The 21,347-nt window shown below is 39.7% G+C and overlaps 1 protein-coding gene across 3 annotated transcripts in view; it reads right to left on the bottom strand.

The window, feature by feature from the left end:
* The window catches only part of LOC123515233 (vascular endothelial growth factor receptor 1-like), a 124,845-nt gene that overhangs the window by 12,709 nt on the left and 90,789 nt on the right, over positions 1–21,347 (bottom strand). For 2 of the 3 annotated variants that reach the window (XM_045273796.1, XM_045273797.1), the window contains 6 exons: positions 10,403–10,548; positions 9,134–9,256; positions 6,405–6,616; positions 5,509–5,611; positions 5,039–5,188; positions 3,552–3,736 (listed from right to left, as the gene is read on the bottom strand). In XM_045273796.1, the coding sequence (XP_045129731.1) occupies positions 3,552–3,736; positions 5,039–5,188; positions 5,509–5,611; positions 6,405–6,616; positions 9,134–9,256; positions 10,403–10,548 (919 nt within the window). Of the gene's footprint in view, positions 1–3,551; positions 3,737–5,038; positions 5,189–5,508; positions 5,612–6,404; positions 6,617–9,133; positions 9,257–10,402; positions 10,549–21,347 lie in introns of those variants that run through there. The other variant, XR_006677838.1, reaches the window with a different exon arrangement.

The raw sequence follows: 21,347 nt of genomic DNA, 5'->3' as shown, positions 1-21,347 counted from the left end.
TAGCACTTCTGCCTTTCCCATACCTTCTTTCACTTGATCCACCTTTATATCTTTTTTAACCAGCAACATCACTCCTCCTCCCATCTTACCTACTCTATTTCTTTTCCAAACATTATATTTCCTTCTCCAACCATCATCAGGTCTTCTCCTCTCTCAGTTTTGTTTCAGTAAGACCCACAATATCTGGGTTCTTGTCCCTCAAGTAATCGTTGAGTTCTAAAATCCCTGATATCACTCCATTTATGTTGGAATACATTACATTCGCTCATACGTAAGTTTCTTTAGTCCTTTCTTGCTGTACTTTTCTGGGTTATGAACCACTTCCTCAGTCTCATATCCAAGATTCTCCAGAAAAACTCTTTCTTCTCCTCTTCTGTCCTCTCTTCATTTTTTTCAAAGCCTCCTTTCTCAACTCATTTAACATTTCTCTTTCCTTTTCACCGAGATCTCTTCTCAACCAAATCTTCCTTGTTGTTTCCTGCTGGGCTAGCCTCCATGACTTCTCCACCAATTCATCTACATCCTTTTGTGACTTAAGTTTGATTCTTATTGGCCTCATACCTTCTCTTGTGAACTTTCCAATTCTATGGAAGTCCTCTATTTCTTGTACTAGGTCTTTTCCTCCTCCTGCACCACATTAATGATATTATTTATCACCTTTTTATGTTTTTCTCTCTCCATTTTACTCGGTGTCTTATCCTCCTCCACACCAAATATCACCACACATCTCTTTTTGTCTACAGTTTCCCTCACCAATGTCTCATTTGATTTAATAACCTTCACCACTTTCTCAGCAATCTTCTCTTCTATGATCTGTTGATCTATAATTTCAGCAAGGCCCAAAGTTTTCTCCCCAGACTCTTTGATTTCCTTTTCCAGACTTGCAACTTTGTAATTTACCTCCTTTCTTTCCACTTCCTGACTTTTTTTCCATTCAGCCTGCTTCTCCATCACTTTTCCTAGAGATTCTCCACATTTTTCGCAATTCACTTTAATTAGCTTAACTTCCTCTTTCAGTGCTTCATTTTCCTTCTTCATATCGGCACACTCTTTCAATACATTGTCATAACTCGTTTCCAGGCCCCCATACTTTTCAAACAGTTTTTCAATTTTACCTTCCAACTCCAGAATTTTCTTCACATAAGTGCTCTTCTCCATTATTCCTTGAAATCCTGTGAAGTCTGATTCATCTTTCGAGTTCACGGCCGCCATGTTGCGCAGATGTAAACAAACCAGCTGATGGCTCAAACGCAGGCTACAGTTTATATTTACCTTCCCTGGACATTATTTTGCTAATCAACAGTTAACATGACTATATGGAGACGGGACAAACATTACCAGCTCCTTTCCCACCTTGGTTACTCTTAGGCAATGGTAACTGTAGAATTAGAGATGATTGCTCTGGAGCTCAGCGACCACATCCGCCATCGACGATGTGTGTGTGTGTGTGTGTGTGTGTGTGTGTGTGTGTGTGTTTACCTTGTTGTATTGTACAGGGTTCGAGCAGGGCTCACAGTGTCCTGTCTCCATGTCTCCATTTATCAAATTTTTCTTTATAGTTGCACACATTATGTGCTGTAACAACTTCATCACTCAATGCATTCCACTTTTTCACCATTCTATGTGGAAAACTGTATTTTCCAATATCCTTTACTCTCTGCCTTATTTTAATCTTCTTTACATGTCCTCTTGTCCTTCTAGCTTCTTCTGTTACCAGCACCAGGTCTTCTATGTCTATCTTTTGAATGCCATTTACTATTTTATACATTGTTATTAGGTCTCCTCATTCTCTTCTATCTTGTAAGGTTGGCAATCTCATTTCCTTCAGCCTTTCTTCATACGTTAGTGTGTGTGTAAGTGTGTATTTACCTAGTTGTATTTACTTTGTTGTAGTTTTACAGGGCCTTGGAACTATGCTCGTGTGGCCCCATCTCCACATCTACATTTGTCCAACTTTTCCTTGAAGCTATGCACACTCCTTGCTGACACTAGATCTTCACTCAGGCTATTCCTTGTTGTTATACTTCTTTGTGGAAAGCTGAATTTTTTCATGTTCTTGAAGCATCTTCCCATACTCAACTTTTTACTATGACATCTTATACTTCTACTGGTGACTTCATTGTCTTAGTAACGGCTCCTTGTTATCTATTACAGGTAGTCCTTAATTTATACGCTAGATGTGTTCCACAAGGGACCATATAAAGTATAAATCGTATTAAAGTAAGGAATGAATACCCAACTCCCTAGATTTTTTTTTTTTTTTAGTATAAAAGAATGGATCTGAGCTTTGTACAGTACCTCCAGCCCCTTTCCATCAAGTAGTCACATGATCCTCATGAGCGTGACTCCCACCACATCCACTTCGTCCCTTGGTTGAACACCCTCGTCCTCCAGGGCGAGGCTCAGGGGTGTCCTCACACCACTACACTACCATCACTACTAAACTTTCAACGGTCCCCCCCGATGGCCCCATGTTTACCATGACCGCCCCACACTACAGACCACGGCGGCTTCAGTTTTTTTTTTTTTTTTTTTTTTTTTACCCATAAGATGGTTTTGAATTATACAGGCAACCCCTGCTTAATGAAGGTTCACACAACGAAATTTCGCTACAACAAAAGTTTCATTTTACTACCATCTGCTCATTTAACGAACACCAAACTCAGTTTAACAAAGTTTTATCCAGGTTATTTTTCCAAGTTTGAAAGCTCCGCTGTATCACGCAAGCCGACAGGCTTTTGAATACACCAGCACCTCTTGTGGACAACACGCACACCACTCACTCCCCCTGTTCAAAGCAATAACAGCGTCAGCAGCAGCTCATCTTCCCTCGCTCAACTTACCACCAAAACGCCCTGCAATGTTGCCTAGCGTTGCTAAGAAGACCAGGAAGTCTCTTACTCTCGAAGTGACGCTGGACATTATTCACAGACACAAGAGAGGCGAGAAAACTAATAGTATTGCTCCCTACCATCTTGACTCCATCTACTGTCTCTACTATTTTCAAGTCAGCAGACTCTAATAAGAAGGCTGGTGAGACCGTATCTTCCTTGCAAGCTAAAAGAACCACTGGCCTGAACTCGTGACTCTACAATGGGTAAAATGGAAAGCTTTGTGGAAATGTGGTACATAAGTTTTGTATGTGATACAATGATGTGCCCTATGTTTACATTCCACAGGTTGCCGGTTAGTGTCTTTCCCGTTTCACTCTCCCTCCCTTCATAAATTTAAGATCATCAACATTATAAAGTTATGTACATACATACATTAGTGTACTTATAATGACTTAAATTAAACTGCCTAAATGTTTAACTTCATAATATTTACTTTCATTAAACCTTTTACTGTACTATGATGTACTTTCACTTTGTTTACTCCCAATGGAAGTTCAAGTCAGGAGTTAAACTTGTTATAATTGATTCGCTTAATGGAGGGTTTTTTAGGAACGTAACCCCTTCGTTAAGCGGGGGTTGCCCTGTATATATAATTGTCCTTTTCAAAGACAGGAAAAAGAGATGATATATAACATGTGCATATAGCAAGGCACTAACCTTGAGGGATGACTTGAGTCAGGAGTGAAGACATCATCAGAGGGGCTTTGTGGCTTAGTAGCATTCATGGGGAGATAGTTGCTTTCTATAGGGGATGCAGTGGAGGATGCTTGAGCATTTCTTGTGTTTATGTAGACAACACTATCTGGGAAATCTGTTCTTATGGAGTCATTTCTAGTTGAATCCTGTTAGGGGACATTATTCTTATATCAATTTCATTGTGTCATTTTATATAATTTTTCATTGGACCTAATTTCCTTAATGTGTGAAGTAGATGTAGCCCTGCAAACAGCTGCAGATCACAAATACTACCTATCAAAGAGCTCAGGAAAAAGTGTTCTGGATTTCAAATTGTTTTTTAATGTAAGCAAATACCTCTAAATATGATGACACTGTGTTCTGGAAAGCAACCAAAACAAAAACAAAATATTGTACATATGCTCAGAAAAATGCATCCCTGAACGTTGTCATAGAATCATTCTATTTCCATACATGTCATAAAAATACTGTCTGTATGTCATACACCATAACATGTATATATCAATACTGTCATGATAAATATAATGCACTACATATGATTCATAATTGATGTTGTACAGTCAACCCTCGGCTATCGCAACTTCAGCTATCGCGTTTTATTGCTATCATGCACCCATGAAAAGCTGGTAAAATTTCATTATCGCGACCTCAGATGCCTGCTATGGTGCGACCAGCCATGATGTCATGGGATATCTGAGCGCTCATTGGCCAAAACCGCCTTCCCGCCAAGATGAAACACAGTCTCTGAGTACAGTAAATACAATGAGCTGATATAATTTTTTTTATGTTATAATCTTGACATGTTTTAATTGGTACCAATGGATTATACAGTAATTATAAAAATGGTAAAAATGAGGGATATTAGGAGTAAAACTTGTGGTTGCAGCACCAATAACAATTTTCACCATTCGTTGTTCAATTCGGCTATCGCGTTTTTGGCTATGGCGCGGCTATTTTGGCCCCAATTGGGCGCGATAGCAAGGGATTAAGTGTACCTACAGATTAAATGGTACTACATCATACATGAAGCAACAGTACTAAAGCAATATTTTTTAGAAATCTCATAATCCTCAGATTGAAATGAATGTTCCCTTGTCCTTATCAGTCCTAGAAATCCCCTAGTCTAGGCCAACACTGTTAAAATAATGCTCAGGGTAACTAGAGCTAGCTGACACTGTAGCACAGTCCCTTACCCAAAATGGCCCACTAGATACTCAGATTAATCGGCGAAGCTTCACCATTCAAGCAAGTTTGGCATCTCACCCATTAAAGTTTGAGAATAGGTTGAGGACATTTCTTCCCCAAGACCTCTAATCATTCCCTTTCCCGGATGAATCCAGTAAAACTAAATGAAGGAATTATAAGGGGGAAAAAAAAAAAATAAATAAAATTTCTTTGACTTCAATCATATGCTGATACCATACACAAAAGGTAATGTGGACATTTACTCTCATAGGAAGACAGTGTTCAACATCAATATCGTCGGGCCTCATCCTGCTTTCAAAGGTGGGCTCAGCCATCATGCTGAGATAATCTGTCTCCTCCTTGAATCTTTCTGAGTTCATCTTCATGTAAGCTTCATTCTGGGTCAAGTATCTCTATAAGCAGAAAGAAAGAAAAGTTTGCTTCAAGATCATGAGTCAGTAAGTGCATGATAGAGGTATACCGTGAGAGAAAAAGAGTTCAAGAGGGAAGGAGGGAATGAAACTGAAAACCTTGAGATTGCAGGAAGGGTTTCCATGGGCTTTAATATAACATATTTCATAGGTCAGAATTTTGATGAGTCAGCAAAGGGTGAGTGCTAGTTATGCTGACTTATGAAAGCTTTACGTTACTTGTTTGGGTAAGGGTTTCATTGGACATTTGCAAGGGATTTTCATACTCAATTCTGTTCCAAGCATTGAAGTCAAAAGCTTACCTCTGTGTGTTCTGAAATCATGTTCCCTAAGTCATCCACAAGCTCAATGAAGGATGGCCGCTTCAAAGGGTCTTCTTCCCAGCACAGCTTCATAATATTGTAGCTGAAGGAAGACATAATTCATAATCAACACTTACAGATATTCATACAGATTCTTGCCAAACTTGGGAACTTTTCTGTCACTCATACTAGCAAAGTAATGCATATTATTTAATCTCATCTTGTATTTGCAGTTCCTTAACTCTAAAGTCTGAAAGTTTGGGCAACTGAATTCAAATAAACAAAAAAAAGAAGGAATCATTCTTAAATGATACTTCATGAACAAATACTCAAATAAATGGGCCATTAAAGCTATTGTGAGGCAGTAGAGAGATTACCATTTGGAAAAGAGAACAGCATAAGAAACTCTTTTCAACTCCCATGAAAGCATTCAGCATATTCTATAAAAATCTGACACACTCATTGCAATGGAATGATGATAAACTGCTCTTCACACAGTGAGAGTGCAGGTCTATCTCCTCACCTGTAGGAGATCTCAGGCACCAGATCCACTTGTGGCCTATGACAATGCTAAGACACTGTAAGCACATAAGGCCACTAAAGCAGAAAGCAGCTCAGTGAAAAAAAAATACCTACAACTGCTGATGGTCAGAGTCTGAGTAGCCTACTGAGAAGCTGTGTTCAGTTCATGCATGAATCACTTTGCCACTTTAGAAACACAGAAAGTGCAAGCAAGTAAGAAGATGGGGCTCATACTTGCCAGAGCAATTTTGCTGTTTATGCTGACACCAGTTAATAAGGTATATATAATTACAGATTGGTAATTGTATGCCTGAAAACAACAAGCAATGGTAGTGGCTCTTACAAAATCAGGCAAAATTAATTTAATACTTTACATTTCTTCATTTCCATATTTAGGACAGCTCATCCTATGACCATTTTCTAACTTCTCCAGAAAGTCACTGCAAACCTCCACACCTGCATATGGAGAGCAGCCCAGGGAAAATATTTCCCACAAGGTGATACCAAATGCCCACACATCACTCTCTATACTGAAGATTTTGTCACGAATGGCTTCTAATGACATCCACTTGATGGGCAGTAAGTCCTGAGAGGATGGAAACAATAGTCATGAATCAGTAATCATGTCTCACCTTATCAAATCTTATCTCTTTTTCATGTTTGTTTCAATACAATTCTACATAGATGTGCTGTATTAATGCAACTATATTCTGATCACATTATAAAAAATCAGATATTTGATATATACCCACTGCTATGAGAGAGAGAGAGAGAGAGAGAGAGAGAGAGAGAGAGAGAGAGAGAGAGAGAGAGAGAGAGAGAGAGAGAGAGAGAGAGAGAGAGAGAGAGAGAGAGAAATAAAAAAAAAAATATATAAAAAGAAATAAATGAACACCTAGTTATAAAAAAATACTGCTCTAACTTCAAACTTGATTACTACTTCCTTCATTTGATTAATTTTGTTGATGAACATTATTAGTTTCCACAGTCCACAATGAAAAATGCTGCTCTTAACTCATTATGATTCATTCACCTCAGTCATGGGTCTCATTTTGTTAACACAGAAATGGCATAACTGGTTGGATGTTGCCACATCATACATATATCCATCCTCTCTTCCTTACTTATTAAAAGCAATTAACTGGACCACATGCAGACAAATCTTTCAGAGGCAATACACAGACAACCATTCTTCCTTTCTCCACAGATATATCTCTGGCATCTGATGATCACTTTTCATTCCAATTATTTACTTGTTCTTAGACCTTGAAGATCTAATCCAGTTATCCTTTTCACCACATATTCTTTGTCCATCCTCTTTAAAAGCCTAAACTGTCATATAACATTCCCAGATACAGTAACATTTTTCTTCCACATTAATGTTCTCACTATTTGTAATGAGCCAAAACAGTATCACTTAAGAATAAAAGTTTTCCTCCCCAAATATACATTACAAAACAGTTCAAAGTGCAGCTGGTCAAGTTAGTTCAGTACAGAAGGTACTAACTATCAAGAGAGTGATATCAAACTTGCAACTGTTTATTAACCTGCCAATGTTTTCATCTATCTCATTCTGACACAGTTCATCGATGTAAGAGATGGAAGAAACGTATGTAATGTAATGTATGAATAGTAGAAAATTGACTTATAGGTTCCAGTCCTAGGTTGCGATAAGGAGACTGTCCGTTTGGTTGGGTTTTCAAAAATTGCAAATAAAGAGGTACATGGGTAATTTTTTTTTTTCACTGATAGATGACCATTACACGACACTAGTTTAGTAGTTACAAGCAAATCAAACCATAAATAATTGCATGAAAAATAAAAGAATAAATTTTTTTAAAAAGAACATTTTTCCTATAAACTTTATCACCTGAGGGCAGATTTGAATTTTGCTGGGGCATATATAAAGTATGTGGTGTAACAAAACTTTCCATCTCATAGAATTTTGAGTTCTTTATTTTGATGGCCATTATGATTTTTTTTTTTTTTTATAAAATTACATTGCGGCACAGAAAATCAATTTTTCCAAATTCTATGAGATGGAAATGTAGTAGCTTCATTGAGCTTCAAAATGATACCTCAAAATTGAAAAACCATTGAGAAATGTGGGAGAAGATACGATTTGAATGATAAAAAAGTGAAAACTAAGAAAAGGCAAAAAACCTGAGATGCCACTTTCGTCCTCTATGACCCTGTACATTTATTTGGGTTGGATATTTCGTGTTCATACACCACCATGTACATCATATATGTTTTTTAGGCATGTTTAGGATATTCTGTAAAATTCATATGGCACCTGGCCCCCTCTTCAATGACTGTAGGTATTAGTCACTCGAAGGTGAGGGTGTCTCCCATCCGTGCATGGTTGGTACAACTTGTAATTTCCCCTTGCACTGTTTGTTTAGACATTGTAAGGCAAAAGAAGCAGTTAAAACAACCTGGATTGTGGCTTGCAAAGTGTGAAATGACAGGTGAGATACTCAATAGATCCTCCTACCATTGCAGTCAAGTGGACACTGAGATGGAATGGGAGAGGGTGTGTTCCTGTGTATGCCATAGTACTGAGTTGTCAGCGCCCGCCTTTCCTTACCAAAGAAACCACTTTTCGTGGTTTTTTCCATGCTTATTATCATCATTTATGGTACAGAGAGTGGGGAAGGGTGGGTGGAAGCCCTGGGCTGCAGTGGGCATGGCAGGGGCCCTTTGAAGTTTAAATACCCAGTATATTTTAGCGTATTTCCCTAAAATACTCCATCACTATGTTGCCATATGTTCAGGGATGCTCGGGTGGTGTTTTGAGGATTTTTTATATTTTTAAGATTTTTTGGTACCATGGTCACCTTAATTAAGGCCTTTGATACTAATTAAGAATTTAGTGTGTTGTTGAACAGTCCAGAGGGTACTGCAACATAGCTTTGTTGACATAAGTGTGTGGCTTTATAGTGTGTTTTGTGTTGTGTCTGTTGTGGCTGCATGACCATGTGGTTGCCTCAGCTTAATTGCAAGAGATAGTGAGACCTATTTGTGGGGATCATTGTGGTTATGTGATTGGGTGACCATCTGGTGCATGAATTCTTATTTCATCTGACTAATCTACACTTACATCTCCTTTCTTCACATAGTTATCATTTCTATACATGCTGCGAGACAGACCAAAATCGCTGATCTTCAAAACATTGTTGTCACTTAGGAGAAGATTGCGGGCAGCCAAATCCCCATGCAGAATCTGGGGAAGAGATGAAAATATCAACGTTTTCTACTAATATATTCTTACAATTCTGTTGATGCCCAAAATATTTAGTTTTCTTTATATTCAACAGTACTTACCGGTTTTCAACCTTTGATCTTATAGAGATTTCTCAAGAAAGAATACATTAAGATTCTTTTAGATATGACTAGTAAACATGAATCATTACGAAGTTAAAGCATACAAATATTTTGGAAGAAAAGATTTCAGAGAGCCTAATAAAAATGGAGCAAAGCACAGGAATCCTAACTATCTAGTATTTGACTATATGAATGCCATGCAACTGGACTTTTGAACTGTTACAGGTACAGCAGTCCTTCAGAGATTCAGATATTTAAATCAATGTAAAATGACAACATGATGAAAACCCATTGAACAATTCATGTGAAAAATGTATGACCAATAAGATATTACCATTGTTATTATCACTATCATTATTTTCATATACATGTTACTAATTTTTCTTTCTAATAACTTGAAAATGTGACACTATTTCAAGGAGTCAATCATGCATCTGCTTCAACACTGATAAAAACAGAGAAGATGAAAGTACAGATAACTGTGATAGTAAATACAGTGTTTGGCATTGAAGCCTGGCAAGCTCAACTATTGTAAGTACATCACTCAGTGTCATATTTTGTTTCACCTTAACTAAGAAGGACATAAAATTGCATCAATGTACGATGCTGCCAAAGTAGGCAGAGCTGTGCCTGCCTAACAAAGCATAATCAGCTTCTGTCTTCTTAAGGTGCCACTGCTTGTAAGTCACTTGGATGTAGCAGATGGTCAAGAGTGTCACTATCAGGCTAACACTACACATTTCCATCCCTACTGTCTGTAACAGTAAAGGTGGATTATCACTCCACATTACTTACTTATAGCCACTTTTCAGAATCTCAAAAATTATTTTTTTTCAAAAGTGATCGATCCTTTTCAGCTTTTGCCTAATGGTCATAAAGGTCTTCTTCTCAGGGATGGAATCCCAGCCCTGTGATATGCCAATTAATGGTTCTTACAGAACACTTACCAGGTATGTATAGGTGCACCATGCCCCACTGGGAAGGGACATTGGATAAGTATGCTATTACTTACTGAAAAATTACAAATGTTTGTTTCTTTCCGTACCTTTCTTCTGGACAGGTAATTCATGCCTTCAGCCATCTGCCATCCCCAACAGATGAGATCAATAGTAGAGAAAGGTGCAGTGATGCCCGGCACACTACCAATTTCATATAAAATATCTAGGTCGTTTCCTCCCATGAAACAAGTATCTGATGGGAAGAGAACATGAAATAAGCACAAAAGTGTGCAAATCTTGGCAAGCAATTCATGTTCATTTCCATGGATTAAACATCTCTTCCTTGCACATGCTAATATTGTATTTAACTTGATATTCCAAATTACAGTGCATCTGTTTATGAAGTGTCACTACATAGGTACACAGATGCTAGCATATACTGTACAATCACCCAGTATCTTTAGTCCAAACAGAAAAAAAAAAAAAAATAAATAAATAAAAGACCAGTGTGCTCTTTCACATAAAAAATATCCTCATATATGAACAATAGTTTTTTTAAGTAAAACCTTTTTTTTGTGAATATACTTATCCATATGTAATTACATATGCCTATATGCCATTATTCCCACACTCAGCATAGAAAATCAACCAGCACCTCTCTCTCTCTCTCTCTCTCTCTCTCTCTCTCTCTCTCTCTCTCTCTCTCTCTCTCTCTCTCTCTCTCTCTCTCTCTCTCTCTCTCTCTCTCTCTCTCTCTCTCTATATATATATATATATATATATATATATATATATATACCTTTCTCCCTCCTCCTCCCTCCCTCCCTCCATCTCTCTCTCTCTCTCTCTCTATATATATATATATATATATATATATATATATATATATATATATATATATATATATATATATATATATATATATATATATATATATATATATATATATATATATATATATATATATATATATATATATATATATATATATATATATATATATATATATATATATATATATATATATATATATATATATATATATATATATATATATATATATATATATATATATATATATATATATATATATACACAGTCCGCGCCAAAAGTTCGTGTGGCTCCGACGCAACAAGCGTAAAACAAATGAGAGTGAGCCCTACATGTTATCAACTTTTGTATTTAACTTTTTTTGTGTCATAGAGGCATCCTTTAACTGTCCAGCAATCTTACAGAAGTTTTCCCTATAATATGGCTTCTCCGTTTTCTCTATATTAGTGAACGATACTCTACACAATGTATCGCCCGGTATCGCGTGACGAGGCAATGGTGAGGACCATGGATGATTTTGATCATCATACCCAACTTTATGCATATATTGATTGATCGAACATGACTCACTAAGATAGCATTTTTCAAACTTATGACTGACGAAAGATAGATAGGTCTGTTCTCATTTTAATAACGAAGGTTAATGGACAGCTGAAATAGCCCATTATCCGTGAATTACGTTTTATGGTAATGTAATTCACCGATAGAGACAGTGTGTCGAGTCTCTCTCATAGCCAGCTGATAATGACATTGTACATCAGGCAGTGTCAGTGCAACACTCTGCTACTGTAACCACCTTGGGGTATGTTTCACTGGCTCCAAGCTGGCAGTTTTTTTCAAACAGTCTGCGAGTAAGGTGACCTTGACACAGTCTCATTGTTCCCTACACGGAGTACATGGAAAATCCCAGGCACTCTACAAAGGAGCAGCTGGCAAGCATTGTGTCCCTCTACAGGTCAGGGAAGTCTGTGAAGGATATTTCTAAAACTGTAGGATTGGCAGAACGAACTGTTCAAAAGTTGGTCAAGCGCTACAAGGATGGTGGCGCCGTGGATTTACCGGAGCATGGACACCGCTCTGGGAGGCCATTAAAAGTTACACAACGGAAATAAAGGAAATAAAGGAAAATAACCCACTCCTGCTGGCTGATGTCTCCAAGAGGACGGTGCAGTGTACCCTCCAACGACAGGCTACGATACTGCAGCTGTCACCCTCGCTGCAAGCCTCGTCTCACTCAGCAGCAAGTGAAGAACAGGATTGCTTTCTGCCGGAAATATTTAGAGTGGGATGCAGCAAAGTGGCGGCAGGTCCTGTGGAGTGATGAATCACTTTTTTCTGTGGTTGGGAACAGAGGTGGGAATGTGTACCGTCGCAGTGGCAGCGACCCGCTTGACCCACGCTACACACGCCTGACTGAAAACTTCCCTGACAGTGTTATGGTGTGGGGTGCTTTAGGGTACCATGGCCAGGGACAATTAGTTGTGTGACCACCTGCCTGAGTGTTTTGAAGCTTACCAGACTGACATTTTTATGCAGGACGGGGCACCATGTCATACTGCCCGTGATGCACAGCAGTGGCTAAAAGACTGTCAGGTAGACTTTATTGTAGACTGGCCAGGAAATTCTCCAGATTTAAATCCCATCGAAAACCTGTGGGCCATCATTAAAAGGGATCTAAGGCAGCTCGACACATGCACCATCCCGCAGCTGAGGCAGTGCAGCAGGCGTGGAGGAATATCGACGCAGAATATCTAAAAAACTTAGCTGATTCTGTATCTAAACGTCTCAAGGAGTGCCTGAAGAAGAAATACTAACCATTTGTAAGTACCCATTATATTACTGTTAATGTACTGTTTGATGCCGCTTACGGTTATTGTGTTTGTGCCGCACAAACTTTTGGTGCGGACTGTGTATATATATATATATATATATATATATATATATATATATATATATATATATATATATATATATATACAGGTAACTCGATTTACGCATGTTTGATTTACGTGTTTTTGTTATAACGTGACCGAAAAAATATAATTAATTTAATTTGCGCGATCGGTTTGCTTATACGCGATTTGGCCCAACCACATTTTTAAACTGAGCGCTAGATGCAATTTCAAACCACACCAGAGTTCCACAGCTGGCCGATAGGTGGGAGCTCCAGGGCCAGATCCAAGAAGCAGGTTGTTGTCTATGTTGGTACAGACAACCTCCATAGTAACCTCCTGCTCACATACCAACCTTCGTAAAATAGCATTCACAAAGATTTGTTGCTGTTGGCGGGTGGAGGTTGATAGCCCGCCTAAGAGTGCTCATTGGTTGCTGGATCCAAAAAACTTTAACGTTAGAGTAACCTCCTGCTGCGAAACAGCATCCATGAATGCTTGGAGGGACAGTAATGAGGTTGCTATGAGGTTGCTCTCATGTTGCTGGTAACACCACCTCTCAAGGTGGTGTTACTGTCTTATATATGCATTTATGTTCATAAAACAACATTTCTATTAGCTTTTTATAAACCTTACATGGATTACCAAAAAAATAAAGCAGAGATGAGATCGCCCACAGATGAGGCGGAGACTCACGGCGACTGATCTGTCCAGGAAGTTATAACAACCAGACTACTCAAAATCCCCTCTAACTGAGCAATCATATGCCAGGAAAGACTCACAGACAGATCTATACTCTCCACCAGATGAAGCAGCTCATCATTGAGAGGAGCCCCACAGGAATCTCATTCTGGAGTGTACCATCTCTCTGCCCTTGAAGCCCACTTCCTGGACAAGGCAAACTTGGCTGAAGCTGGATTAGAGATCCCCAGGGAACAGCCCAGTTATCCCCTGCGAACCTCCAGAGCCAGAGGAGAACGAGGCAGCACCAAAGGAGTGGGGCCAGGCTGTAAAGTGCCAGAGGTGCTCTCAACCCCAGACTGAAGAGTGGAAGCAAGAGAAGAGGTCATGGGGAGACCCAAGTACTCTTTCACTAAGGTAATAAGCACACGAAAAGAGAACGCACCCTCTTCATCCGGGGTGCCAGCCTCCCCTGAGGGAACGTTATCAAAACCTCATCCACCTCTTTAGAAAATGAAGGCCAGCCCGTGGCAGCTGCCTGACTAACTACTATGCCACCAGAGTCCGCGCCCGCATCAACTGGCCGGGGCGGGACCTGCAAGGGCATTGACTCATGCATGAGGCAGGCCCATGGAAGACACGCCCGCTGAGCCTGCAAAATTGTCATCACCTGGCAACCCACCAGGAAGTGGTGCTGCATTAAGTCCCATTTCTCTGCCACCAACAAGGCCCAAGGAGGAGATTGACCCGGCGGGAGCTGGCTCCCCACAAAACCCCGAGGCCTTACCAGAGAGAGGAGATGCGCATAGACTCAATCCACCGACCCCAGGACTGACCATGGAAGAAACAGGATTGGCGGGAGCCTGCAAACCACTCAATCCCGGAGCCACACTGGGGAGAGGAGCTGCACGCAAGCTCATTCCACCGAGACCTGAAAACTCTCTGGAAGCACCTGACACAGCGGGAGTTTGCACCACACTCACTGCTGGGGCCATGCTAGCCCTTAATGTACCGTGATCGTTTCGGGACGATTGTAGCATAGCGTGCAGAGAGGCAGGGACTGTTCCAGGAATCATGATTTTTCTATGCTAAACGTTTCAATCTCTTCCCCTCACTATTGGTCCTGGGGCAACTGGTGGTATCTGGCATCTTTTTTCACTTGCCTCCTCGAGCCCTGAGACTTATGTTCCCTTCCAATAGGTCATCTTTTCCCGTTTCGAGGCGACATCTGGCAACCCCCATGACCCGGAGGGAGGAAATGGTACTCCAAGTGATGTTATGTCAGTGTTACTCACTAATGACACTGAGGACAGTGATGAAAATGAAGACAGTGATTTTTTTTTTATTGAGACAGAAGAAAGTGAAGACTCCAGTAGTGATTCTGATAGTGATTTGGGAGACTGAGACCAACCCTCACAGTGACATTCATAAACCTCCTCATGTACTCCCCACAAGTAATGCGCTGGTGTGTCACCCATGGTTACCTCTACAGGACTGTGCTTGTTGGCCAAGTCACGTGAATCCCATTGCTAATAAGAGTAGCCAGATTCCAATTATTATAGAAATCCACAATACAGGTAACTCGATTTATGTGATAGATGCATTCCTAGAGGCATTGCATATATCAAAATTCGTGTAAAACAAACATGTAATTCTCATAAGAAACAACAGATAATAGGGAGGATGCGGGATGTGGTAAAAAAAAAAAAAAAAAAAAAAAAAAAAGTACAAAATACTATTCATTTGGCTAAATTAACATGTTTTTATTATTTACCATTCTAAATAATATAAGTGTATTTAAAGTACAGTAATACTCCACTTAACGAACAGGATAGGGGGTGTCAAAGCTGTTCGTAGAGCGAAAATTCGTTAAGTGGACATAATTTTCCCATAGGAAATAATGGAAATAGGGGGGATGCATTCTGGGATGGTCCCCAACATACCACATGGGTTAAAAAAAATAAAAAAAAAAAGATTATATATACATTTGGCAGCATATTAGGCCACTGTTGTACCACTACTTTTATGATGTCATATGAGTCATTGGAAGTTAGAGGAGCTACGTACAAATTTTCTCACATTCTCGCATTTATGGTCACAAAATAACATTTCTATTAGCTTTTTACAAACCCTGTCCCCAAGAAAGGATTGTTTTATAATGCATAAAGTGAAATCTTATATGGAATACCAAAAAATAAAGCAGAAATGAGATGAGCCACAGATGAAGGGGGTGACTGCTTCTTCTTCTTCTTCTTCTTGTGACCCTTTTAGCCTGCGTGTTGTCTTTCTCCATGATATTTGTTTCCACTCTATTCCTTGCTATAATGGATATTACATCTTAGTATTCATATATATTACTAATAAAATACCGTGGTATTTCATTAGTAGTAATTCACTATCACTCAGTGCCACGGAATCAAGGTTATCCTCGTGGCATGAGCGTATATGAATACTAAGATATGATATCCATTATAGTAGGTAATAGAGGAGTGAAAACATAAACATCGTGATGAAAGTAACACGCAAGCAAAAGGGTCACAAGAAGAAGAAGAAACGGCTGAGTCTCCCCCTTCATCTGTGGCTCATCTCATCTCTACTTTATTTTTTGGTATTCCATGTAAGATTTCACTTAATGCATTACAAAACAATCCTTTCTTGGGGGCAAGGTTTGTAAAAAGATAATAGAAATGTTGTTTTGTGAACATGAATGCATTATATAAGAAAGTAACACCACCTCCAGAGGTGGTGTTCCCAGCAACCTCAGAGCAACCTGATAGCAACCTTGTCACCGTCCCTCCAAGCGTTCATGGATGCCATTTCGCTGCAAGAGGTTGCTCTGACGATGTTAAAGAATCTTGGATTCAGCTCCAGGAGTGCTAGAGACAGAGGCGGGGAGCCAGCCAATCACAGTGAAGCTACCACGTTCGATCTCTCACCTGGCACATTCAAACCCAGAAAATTCGCTAAAACAGATGTGGTTGTAAGTTATGCAGACTTTTGGTCTAACTTTATATAGTACATTAAACCGGAAATTCGTTAAACTAACGTTCGTTAAGCAGAGTATTACTGTAAAGGGAAAAGCAAGAAATAATAGGAGAAAGCATAAAATAATAAGAGAAAACAACAAAACAAAGAATATGCAAACAAAACACTCACTGTGTCACTGCCTTCACCACTCACACCACAGTCAGTCACCATCTTCCTCTGAGCTTTAGCACTTTATCAAAAATCCACTTATCAAAAATAACCCCACATGCCGAAGATAAGGACGTTTTGGGGCCATCTTGGTGAATTAAAGGCAGACTGAAGAGATTCCATCTGTACTCAGTGCTGACAGACTGGAAATGAGGCACCAGAGGAGCAGGAGCTGGATCCAAGAAACATTAACGTCAGAGCAACCTCCTGCCACGAAATGGCATCCATGAACGCTTAGAGGGACGGTAACGAGGTTACTATCAGGTTGTTCTCAGGTTGCTGGGAATGTTACTGTCTTATATATGCATTTATAATCACAAAACAACATTTCTATTAGCTTTTTACAAACCTTGCCCCCAAGAAAGGATTGTTTTGCAATGCATAGAGTGAAATCTTACATGGAATACCAAAAAATAAAGCAAAGATGAAATCAGCCAAAGAAGAGGCGGAGACTCGCGGCGACTTGGCAGCTTCTTCTTTTTGTGACCCTTTTAGCTTGTGTGTTGCTTTCACCACAATATTTTTTATTTTTCAACTCCTCTATTGCCTGCTATAATGGAGATCATATCTTAGTATTCATATATACCTATGCCATGAGGATAACCTCGACTCTGTGGCACTGAGTGATAGAGAATTACCAATGAAATACAGGCAACCCTTGTTTAACGAAGGTTCACACAACGAAGGTTTAATTTTACCACCATCTGCTTGTTTAACAAACTCCAAACTCGCTTTAACGAAGTTTTATCCAGGTAATTTTTTCCAAGTTTGAAAGCCTCGCTGTATCACGCAAGCCGACAGGCTTTTGAATACACCAGGAGCTGCCGATACTAAGGCCTACCTCAGGAGAAATCCTGGGACACCTGTAGAATCAAGATCAAGATCAAGAACAAGCCTCTCATGAACAACACGCGTACCACTTACTTTCCTGTTCAACACAAAACAGTGTCGCCTTCTCTCACTCAACTTACCACCAAAACACCCTGCAATGTGGCCTAGCGTTCCTAAAAAGACCACGAAGTCTCTTACTCCCGAAGTGAAGCTGGATATTATTCACAGACACGAAAGAAGCGAGAAAACTATACCATTGCACACCACCATCTTGACTCCATCTACTGTCTCTACTATTTTCAAGTCAGCAGACTCTATTAAGAAGGCTGGTGAGATTGTATCTTCCTTGCAAGCTAAAAGAACCACCTGAACTCGTGACTCTACAATGGATAAAATGGAAAGGCTTGTAGAAATGTGGTACATAAGTTTTGTATGTGGTACCATGATGAGCCCTTTGTTTACATTCCACAGGTTGCTGGTTAGTGTCTTTCCCGTTTCACTCTCCCTCCCTTCATAAATTTAAGATCAACATTATAAACTTACGTACATACATACATTAGTGTACATTATAATGACTTAAATTAAACTGCCTAAATGTTTAACTTCATAATTTTTACTTTCACTAAACCTTTCACTGTACTATGATGCACTCTAGCTTTGCTTACTCTCAATGGAAGTTCAAGTCAGGGGATAAACTCGTTATAATCAGTTCGCTTAAAGAAGTTTCGCTTAACGAAGTGTTTTTTTAGGAATGTAACCCCTTCGTTACCCCGTACAGCAGATCTGAGACTTTGTGATTTCGCCAGTGCTGGCCACATCATGGAATTTTTTTTTTTGCTAAACCAGTCTTAAATGATGTGAAACAAATGGAAATGACAGTCATTCCTCCTAGAACTGACTGGAAGTGGTATTCATTGGTGCGAGATGTTTTGCACTAAGGTTAGTGACTTAGCAAAGCCTTATGTGACTAGTTTATTCGTTTCCTCGTTTCTCACCAGTCGATCCCCGAGTTGGAAACATGCATAATATCGTTCCTGAGTTGAAAGAAATACATGTCATATGAGTTTTGCTTCAATAAATTGTAAAATAATGAAAACAAAAAAGAAAACTTTCCACGTTTTTGGTTACAAATACTTTCTCCCCCTTTTTGCTGCTGTCTGATTGGAATTTGAATATGCTTTGATGACTGTGTAATGTATTTTTCATGTAGTTTTCCTAGTATAGTATTGTCTTGCTTGAAATATGTTGCATATCATGATACAATGGTTTGCCTGCTGGCATAAAATAACTGTATCCCTAGACATGCACTTACACACACACACACACACACACACACACACACTTATTTATTTATTTATTATCAGGCAAGGAGTGGAGCAGTGAAGACATGCTCATGCACATTGTGTGGGGAAATACTTGAGTGCAGGTCCTTTCATAGTAAGAGAGAGAGAGAGAGAGAGAGAGAGAGAGAGAGAGAGAGAGAGAGAGAGAGAGAGAGAGAGAGAGAGAGAGAGAGAGAGAGAGAGAGAGAGAGAGAGAGAGAGAGAGAGAGAGAAATATTGGGAGTGTTTGTGGCTAAAAATAGACATGAGATATCTCGAGGGAGTGTTGCCTTTCACAGTGCAAATATTTTCCGAGTAATATGTACTTGTTTTTCCTTATAACAAAGCGATTGGGAAATTCTTATTTATGTCATACAAAAGTTTTCACTACCACAATAAAACAGTTATCAAAAACATCTGAAATGGTGAGAGTAAGTAATGGAAATTACGCTGCGTTCATATTAGTGGAGTTGAGGCGTCAGTTTCCTGCTACACCGAGCTGACCGCAGCAGAAACTGCTAAAGTTCAGTTATGTAATAAATAAATACAGGAAGCATTCATGTTAGCAGGGATGAGGAGGCAGCATGAGCAACGTCTACAGTGCATGATGGCAGTATAATGGTAGGTTTTGATGACGCAATACCTCCGAAAACACGAGGAAGCTCGCCGACATATCTCATATGTCTCTGACACCCGGTTCGCTCAGAGTAGCCGACGTATCTCGTACGTCTCTGACACTGTATGGGTTAACTGGGAGTTGCCTGTACCATATTTCATTAGTAATTAACTATCACTTAGTGCCACGGAGAAGAGGTTATCCTCATGGCATGAGCGTACATGAATACTAAGATACGATATCCATTATACCAGGCAATTGAGGAGTGGAAACATACAAAGTATCGTGGTAAAAGCAACACACAAGCTATAAGGGTCACAAGAAGAAGAAGAAGCGGCTGAGTCGCCGCGTGTCTCCACCTTGTCTGAGGACGATCTCATCTCTGCTTTATTTTTTGGTATTCCATGTAAGATTTCACTTTATGCATTACAAAACAATTCTTTCTTGGGGGCATGATTTGTAAAAAGCTAATAGAAATGTTTTGTGAACATAAATGCATATATAAGACAGTAACACCACCTTGAGAGGTGGTGTTCCCAGCAACCTGAGAGCAACCTGATAGCAACCTTGTTACTGTCCCTCCAAGGGTTCATGGATGCCATTTTGCGGCAGGAGGTTGCTCTGACATTGTTAAAGTTTCTTGGATCCAGCTCCTGGCAGCCAATGAGCACTTTTAGGCAGGCTACCAACGTCCACCCACCAACAGCAATGAATCTTTGTGGATATTATTTTATGAAGGTTGGTATGTGAACAGGAGGTTGCTTTGGAGGTTGTCTGTACCAACATAGACAACAATCTGCTTCTTGGATCCAGCCCTGGAGCTCCCACCTGTTGGCCAGCTGCGGAACTCTCTGGAGCGCAGTTTGAAATTGCGTCTAGCGCTCAGTCTGAAAATGCGGTCGGGCCAAATCGCGTATAAGCAAACTGATTGTGCAAATTAAATTAAATATATTTTTTCGGTCGCGTTATAACAAAAACACGTAAATCAATCATGCATAAATCAAGAGTTACCTGTACTTGTAATATGTGGTTTCTTTTTCTTTTCCTGTTTTGCACATCATTTCTTGTATCTGAGTTCGCTTTTTCATGACATGGAAGAGCAAAAGTTCCTACTTTTACATCAAATTCAAATGCCGAAAAGGAGAGAGAGAGAGAGAGAGAGAGAGAGAGAGAGAGAGAGAGAGAGAGAGAGAGAGAGAGAGAGAGAGAGAGAGAGAGAGAGAGAGAGAGAGAGAGAGAGAGAGAGAGAGAGAGCATGCACGGTGTTATTGGAGCTTGGGGGCTATTTCTTAGCAGCGGGTTCTGCCATGAGTTTTTTTTATATGCAATAACTTTGCTCTCAGAGGTCATAACATGTTAAAAACTGCATCATTATATTCAGAATAACACAAACAAATATGCATTTATAAGGAAAAAAGATCTTCAGCATTTTTGACAGGTGTGAATTTTTCCTGCTGTAACAGATGGAAAGTAAATCAATCCCCCGTACTTTAAGGGCTAGGGAGTGGGGCCGCACTCAAGCTCACACCCCCGAAGCCAGAAAAGTCCGCGGAAGAGTCTGAAACAGCCAGACTAGAGAGAGGGGCCACACATACGTTAACTCCACCGAGCCCCGAAAACTCTGTGGAAGGGCCAGAAACAGCGGGAGAAGGCACGCCATTCGCTACCAGTGGCAGGGCAGAGC

The sequence above is a fragment of the Portunus trituberculatus genome, chromosome 38 (assembly GCF_017591435.1).
Source record: "Portunus trituberculatus isolate SZX2019 chromosome 38, ASM1759143v1, whole genome shotgun sequence".
NCBI classification, from domain to species: domain Eukaryota; kingdom Metazoa; phylum Arthropoda; class Malacostraca; order Decapoda; family Portunidae; genus Portunus; species Portunus trituberculatus.
The sequence above is the reverse complement of the archived record's forward strand: the minus strand, read 5'-3'. Positions and strand labels throughout refer to the sequence as shown.